The 6,787-nt window shown below is 36.3% G+C and overlaps 2 protein-coding genes across 2 annotated transcripts; both read right to left on the bottom strand.

The window, feature by feature from the left end:
* Positions 1-299: 299 nt before the first annotated feature.
* LOC103458739 (fatty acid-binding protein, brain-like) lies at positions 300-1,709 on the bottom strand. The gene is made up of 4 exons (XM_008399752.3): positions 1,549-1,709; positions 1,293-1,465; positions 1,114-1,215; positions 300-444 (listed from the first exon to the last, which is right to left on the bottom strand). Exons 1-4 carry the CDS (start codon positions 1,619-1,621, stop codon positions 394-396), a joined length of 399 nt encoding a protein of 132 aa, XP_008397974.1. The 5' UTR covers positions 1,622-1,709; the 3' UTR covers positions 300-393.
* Positions 1,710-4,494: 2,785 nt separating this feature from the next.
* LOC103458738 (fatty acid-binding protein, brain-like) lies at positions 4,495-6,398 on the bottom strand. The gene is made up of 4 exons (XM_008399751.3): positions 6,214-6,398; positions 5,938-6,110; positions 5,762-5,863; positions 4,495-4,649 (listed from the first exon to the last, which is right to left on the bottom strand). The coding sequence occupies exons 1-4, from the start codon at positions 6,284-6,286 to the stop codon at positions 4,569-4,571; spliced, it is 429 nt and encodes a 142-aa protein (XP_008397973.1). The 5' UTR covers positions 6,287-6,398; the 3' UTR covers positions 4,495-4,568.
* Positions 6,399-6,787: the final 389 nt, after the last annotated feature.

The raw sequence follows: 6,787 nt of genomic DNA, 5'->3' as shown, positions 1-6,787 counted from the left end.
CATTATCCATGTATCTTACAGAGGATCTCACAAAATAATGGGAAAGGGAATGTCTCGAGGATCATGATATAGAAAGTTATATATCAGAAATTATAATTCTGGGACCAGTCTTTTGTTTTCCAGAGTGTGGCACTATATCGCCCCACCTGCTGTTGTTCCAGTCTATTATTTTTAATGCAGCGATACTGTGCTGTTCTTACTCAAGGTTATCATACATCCCCATGACTACAAAATTATGTGTTTATGTAATGAAAAGAAGTCAAGTGCAAACCATTGTTTGAAATATAAAAGAAAGAAAGAAAAATCTACATATTTTTAATTTCAGGTAAAAAGTAGAAGCTCTTGCTGATGGTTTACTGTGCTGGGATAAATGATGTCCTCCTTCCTTAAACTTTAGGCCTTCTCAAAAATGCGAACTGCTTGGACTCCCTGAAAGGTTACCGTCTAGAAGAAGAGATAAAGCAAGACAAGTTAGATATATTGAGAATATTTTTGTAAAGGTAATATAAAGTTTTGTTTACTTTTACTTGCATCATGAAAACCACGGGTTGTTGACAACAAAATAAAAAGTTCTTCCTGATTTCCTGTTTTGTAATTATTAAATTCTTAAATATTTTAGTTTTTACAATACTAAGCTTTCCACATAACTTTTGTCTGTCTGACTTTATTTAGAAAGATTAAATTAGATGTTCTAATCAATATTATTGATGCTCTGCACCAGTTACATTTTTCTAATTAAAGTTTAACTGAAAATTCCTCAAGTATAGTAGAATAAAATTTTCCTGGGTTTTTTGTTTGTTTGTTTTGTCATATATCATTTTGACGTCAAGTGGATGATGTCCGCAAACGTTCAGTGAAAGTCTAGCCAACGTAAGATGAACGTTTAATGGAGTCCGGCGAACGTCGTCAAGGCAACGCTCAGGAGATTTCGCCTGAACGTTCAGTGCTAGCTTGGTATGTTTCGAATAAATAATACTCGGTGCAAGAATATTATTTATTTATGCACCGAGGACAGAATCAGGAGAACGCCTCAAGAACTGCCAAGGGCAGCATAAACTAATAAATATCATCACGGCGGCAAGTAAAAATAGCGGAAATCTCAATAAAACTCACCAACACCATCTTTCCATTCTTGACTTCTCTTGTAATTTTGTTCTCTTTCCCATCCCACTTCTGTGTATGCACAAGTTGGTCTCCCTCCATGGTAAAGGTAGACTACAAGAGAGAATGTGAAACGCATGGTTAGAACAACAATAGGTTGCGACTCACACAAAACATTTTGTAGTTTTTACCTTTACTTTTCGGTCGTCAGGTGTAGTCTCGTCAAACTCCTCTCCCAGTTTGGCTGAGACTTCAGTGACCCTGAAGGTGCTCTGAGTTTTAATCACCACTCTATCCCCATCTGTGCTGATTATTACTGTGGGTTTGATTACATTGGCCACTTGTCTTGTGGCAAAAGGAACTCCTGCCAAGAGAATATATGAGTCTGATTCCACTAATATATTATTCTGGGTACATTTTTGAATTAATTCGTCATAAATATTCTACCTAGTGCCTTCATGTAGTCATCAAAGTTCCGACTTTCCACCATTTTCCATGTTGCGCAGAAAGCCTCGACCATTGTTGCAGATGTAATCAGTCCTGTAAAACTGACTAACCTTCTCCTTTCTTCTATGCAAACTCCGCATCCCGTGTACCTGTTTTGTGAGTCAAATTAGTGCTGGGGGCGGAGTCTCCAGGTCACCACCTGAACAGCTGATTGGTTGCACCAAAAGCGTTGTGACCTTTGATTGGTCAGCACAAAATCAGGATTTGTACAGGTTGTACGTTAAGAAGTCAAATTATAAGGCTATAGTGGGACAATCGCTCCATATATCGTTGCATGAGCATGGAGAAATAAACACGAAAAAGTATGGTTTCCTGAAAAATAAGTTTAAAATTCACTTAATTGAACACAGTATTGAACACAGACTGATGTTTTCAAGTTTTTATTTATGTTATATTCTCCCTGTACATGACAATAAATAAAATATATAAATAAATGTTAAATCAAAACTTTGGTCTTATTAATAAAAAAAAAGTACATTTTCCTTTCAAGGTGGCAGTTGGTAAAAAGGAATTGTAAAAGGTATTGTACAAGCCAATAATTGTGATATTGGGAATTTTTATGAAAAAAAATTGTAATGCATTTTTTATTTTACCACAAGAAAAAATACAAATTTAAAAGTTGATTATTTTATTATCATTATTGTCATTGTGTGATAATGCTGTTGCTATAAAACGGAAATTCATTTTGTTTCAATGTTAACCTTTCTTCTAAGGGATTCTGCTATGTCATTTATTTGGTGAAGCTTATCTGTGCCAAAAGTCGCTGTAACTGTGCAACAATTTACTCTGAGCAAACAAATGTGCAAATAGCAGTTCAGAGAAAACGTTTCTCGTTGCAAATGCTCTGCTGAATTATTTTGCAACATAATAACCTTTCCTATGTTGCTCTGCATGTCCCCTGAGTCTCTTCTGGTCTTATGCTGTGATGAAGACCCTGTTGCTTTCAATCAAAAGGCTCTTGGGAAGGAAAAAAAACATGAGGAACATTAATTGATATATTAATGCAGATTGCAAACCATCCCTAAGGTGAAAAGGTGGACTCAGGAAGAGAGATTCTGCCTTTTTCTTTCTTTTGGAAACCTGTTGAGCCCGAAAGTAAAAAAACAATGTAAATATTGCATTATTGGTAAAAAGCCAATCAGAGAATCACTCAAAGTATACTTCCAAAAAACTGACTTTCTTTTGTGAAGATACCCAGTTTGAGATTTCTTCTGTATCACACAATGTTACTTTGTCCAAAATATATTTATAAGGTATATAAATGAATATAAATGTAAACAAATTTTGGCTAACAAAAACCAATCTGAAATCAGCTACCCAATGCAAATAAAAAACACAGCAGAGAATTAGTTTTACAAGATGTTAAAAAGTGTTTCCTCCCTCATGTTTTTTTAAGAACTCAAAACTTTATGTGCAAAATAAAGAATCTTGTTTGAATATAAAAGGAAATCTTAGATTTCGAAAATTATCAGCACCAAAATATGTTAAAAAAAATAATAAAAAAAACCCTGCAGAAAATAAAAGCTTGTGGTCACTTCTTAATAATCAAGAACTTTGTACATTTTCATTTCTTCCATCTGTCACAGACATCTCCACTGAAGTAGTTACTGTTGGTCAGTGTTTTGGTTTTAGCCTTAATGCAACCGCTTTGCTTTAAAAAAAAAAAAAGTTAGTTTGTTTCAATTTTTTCTTAAATGAATATCTGATTTGGGTGACAGTGCAATAAGCACTTTTAACTGATTTATTTAAATGTTCACGATTTAGCAGGCTGCAGGTAGCTACTGTAGCTTCTTCCCTATGTTTCTGAGTAGTTGCCGTATCCTTGAGACTCCAACCAACCGTGTGCTGACATGGACAGAAACTACTGTATATTCTTCCTTTCTTACAGATATCAGCTAATTCTGTGAAATTAAGTCTTGTGGACCAGCTGACAAGCTTTTAAAGACGATCAACAAACAACTATAGGAAGCATAAATACCAACTGGTAAGGGGTGTGGACCACACAGCTTTTGATATTGCAACATAAATTATTTTACTGGTGTCAAAAAAGTCCACCGGTATTACAGAGAGGAGAGAGAGGGCAGGCGGGTGTGAGAACCAGGAGGGGTGATGGGGAGCAGACATCTAGTGCCGCCCCCTACGAGATGCCGCCATGGACAGTTGCCCATATAAAAAAAATTAATAAATTGCCACTGCCTCTTTGTGTTAGACCATCCGGAGGTCACTATGGGACATTCCCTTCAATGTTGCACTGAGAAGCTATACAGAGAATATAGAGGGTCTGAAAGATTAGCAAGGTTTAGCAATTTAAATTAAAAATAGATTAGAATTTATTGTTTGTCATTATACATATGTATGTGATGTGTAGCGCCTCCCTAGGGGCAGCAGGACAAAGAATGGGGAAGCCAGGGTGGGAACTGTCCTTGGTGATGGCTATGGATCTGCTGAGGCAGCAGGAGGAGTAAATGTCCATCAGAGAGGACATTTAAATTTTAATACCAAAGTCAGAAACAGTTTAGGCCCTTGATCATTACCCGTTATCTTACAGAGGACCTCACAAAATATTGGATATGGGAATGTTTCCAGGGTTTAAAAATTAAAACAAAAGGCAATTTTTATTCACATTGTAGCTACTTTTTTCAAAGTTCTTTTAATGAAAAGTCAGAAAATGTAACACTGTAACCAGAATTTTTTTCCAGATGTATGAAGCAGAGTTTGGCAGTGCCTCACCCCACCTGTTGCTGCACACTTCCAGTTTCTCTTTGTGTTAATGTCGTGACACTGTGGTGTTTTCACTTAAGATAACATAATAATAATTAACATAATACATGCCCATGGCTTTAAAACCATATACTTATGTACTGAAAAGAAGTCAAGTGCAAACCATTATTTGAAATAATAATAAAAAAAACATGTTTATTTTTCAGTTCAAGTAAAACGTAAAGCTGCTTCTGGTTGGTTTACTGTACTTGGATAAATGATGTCCTCCTTTCCACCTTCTCATATGTGCGGACAGCTGTGACGTCCTCAAAGTTTAACGTCTAGAAAAAGAAATAAAGCAATGCAAGATGTGTATACTTAGAGTATTTTGTAAAAATGAAATTTGCTTTGATTCTTCTTACTTTTGTCAAGAAAACCTCTACAGGCATAACTATATGTATGAACCTTTTTTATATCTGAAAAGCTTTAGATTTATTGCTGCAAAAGGTGGTAGTTTTTTAATACGGGCTTATTCAGAGGTCAAGCTAGACTTATTTGTTGTCCGTCATTTTGGCTGCCCGTTTCCAAACTATTCCGTCATATTCAATATTTACCCATCCATTTTTACATTTTATTGACATAGGTTATTCAGTTGCATTTCATTTTTATGCAGTTTTATATTAAGTTGATTAGAGAATCCTGCTCCCATCACATATCAAGCAGATATGTGTTTCTCTGCACTGCCAGGAAACGCTGACTGTGGCCCCAATAACTATAAACAATGAAATTAAACAACTCTTCTTAAATTATGAGGGCCTCTCCTGCTGTGGTCTAAATGCACACCATCACAACTTCCTCTGTGTCTGCATCTGGAAGAGAAATCTGTGCTATTTAGACCAGATCTAAAATATCTTACCCAATCTGGAACCGATGGATTTTCTGATTAGGTACAAAGTACTTGAGTAGCATTTTACCAAATACTTATTATTCTTGAGTCATTCCTTGGATGGATACTTATTACTTATTTGATATTGATGCCTTGTACCAGCTAATGAAAGTTTTACTTTGATGCCTTTGATGTTCATACAAGCGCAGTAAGATAAGTGTTTTTATCATTTATTTTTGCCGTGGTAGACTTCAATGCCTTTAATAGAGCCAATTTTGAGGTTTGTCAAAATTGTCGGCAAACGCTCAGTCTAGCCAACGTTAGATGAACGTTTAATGGAGTCCGGCGAACGTCGCCATGGCAACGCTCAGGAGACGTCTTCTGAACGTTCAGTGCTAGCTTGGTATGTTTCTCGAAACCATTCGCTTCAGTGTTGCTAAGCAGAATATAATTTATTTTATTTTGGGGACAGCATCACAGGAACGCCTCAAGAACTGCCACCGGCAGTATAAACTAATGAATATTACAACTGTAAGTCAAAATAGCATAAATCTCAATAAAACTAACCATCACCATCTTTCCATTCTTGATTTCGCTAATCAGTCTGGCCTCTTTCCCATCCCACTTCTGTGTATGCACAAATTTGTCTCCCTCCATGGTAAAGGTAGACTACAAGACAGAATGTGAAACACATGGTTAGAACAATGGGTAGTGACTCATACAAAACATTGTGTAGTTTTTACCTTTACTCTTCGGTCGTCAGGTGTCTCCTCGTCAAACTCCTCTCCAAATTTCGCTACATATTCGGTATTCCTGAATGTGCTTAGGGTTCTCAACATCACTCTTTCTCCATCCGTGCTGATTATTACTGTTGTTTTGGTAGCATTGCCCACTTGTCTTGTGGCAAAAGGAACTCCTGCCAAGAAAATTTACGTCTGATTTCACTAATAAATTGGGCTCGAACTTTATCATAATAAATATTCTGCCAAATAAAGGCGAACTTAATCCAAATTCCTTACCTAATGCCTCCATGTATTCATCGAAGTTCTTACTGTCCACCAGTTTCCATGTTGCGCAGAAAGCCTCGACCATTTTTGCAGATGTAATCAGTTCCGTTCGGTCTAAAACTGGTCACCCTCTCCTCTCATATGGGTAAACTCCGTATCCCGGTAGCGCTTCGGACTCAAGTTAATGAGGGGCGGAGTCTTTAATTAACGGTCTGAACGGCTGATTGGTTGTATCAAAAGCGGCGTCACCTTTGATTGGTCATCACAAAAACACACTTTTAAATGGTTGTATATGCATGAGGTGAAGAGGCGCTCACTCAAATGACCGTGGAGAACTAAACACAAAATGTGATACTACAAAATAAGTTTTTAACGCAATAATTTCTGTAAATTCTATGTTAGCTACAACTAATAAAAGCACATTTAAGATTACAATATAGACTAAAAACATTAACACATGAATATAGGCTTATTAATAAAAAATATTCTAAATTCCTGTTGAAATCTTATTTTCAAATAGTCATTTTAATTTGACAAAGCCTCACTGGCGTCTTGGGGTCACCCAAAAAAGATCCTCCTCTCTTAT

This window comes from Poecilia reticulata, chromosome 22 (assembly GCF_904066995.2).
Source record: "Poecilia reticulata chromosome 22, P_reticulata-male-v2, whole genome shotgun sequence".
In the NCBI taxonomy this organism is placed as follows: domain Eukaryota; kingdom Metazoa; phylum Chordata; class Actinopteri; order Cyprinodontiformes; family Poeciliidae; genus Poecilia; species Poecilia reticulata.
Note: the sequence above shows the minus strand (reverse complement) of the source record. Positions and strands in the feature narration are given on the sequence as shown.

Excerpts from the sequence above, each read along its gene's own strand:
- LOC103458739 (XM_008399752.3), bottom strand. The coding sequence starts at position 1,621 with ATGGTCGAGGCTTTCTGCGCAACATGGAAAATGGTGGAAAGTCGGAAC. Across the intron at positions 1,216-1,292 it reads CTGACGACCGAAAAGTAAAG|TCTACCTTTACCATGGAGGG; the intron begins GTAAAAACTACA and ends TCTCTCTTGTAG. Across the intron at positions 445-1,113 it reads AGAATGGAAAGATGGTGTTG|ACGGTAACCTTTCAGGGAGT; the intron begins GTGAGTTTTATT and ends CTCTTCTTCTAG.
- LOC103458738 (XM_008399751.3), bottom strand. The coding sequence starts at position 6,286 with ATGGTCGAGGCTTTCTGCGCAACATGGAAACTGGTGGACAGTAAGAAC. Across the intron at positions 6,111-6,213 it reads TGAATACATGGAGGCATTAG|GAGTTCCTTTTGCCACAAGA; the intron begins GTAAGGAATTTG and ends TTTTCTTGGCAG. Across the intron at positions 4,650-5,761 it reads AGAATGGAAAGATGGTGATG|ACGTTAAACTTTGAGGACGT; the intron begins GTTAGTTTTATT and ends TTCTTTTTCTAG.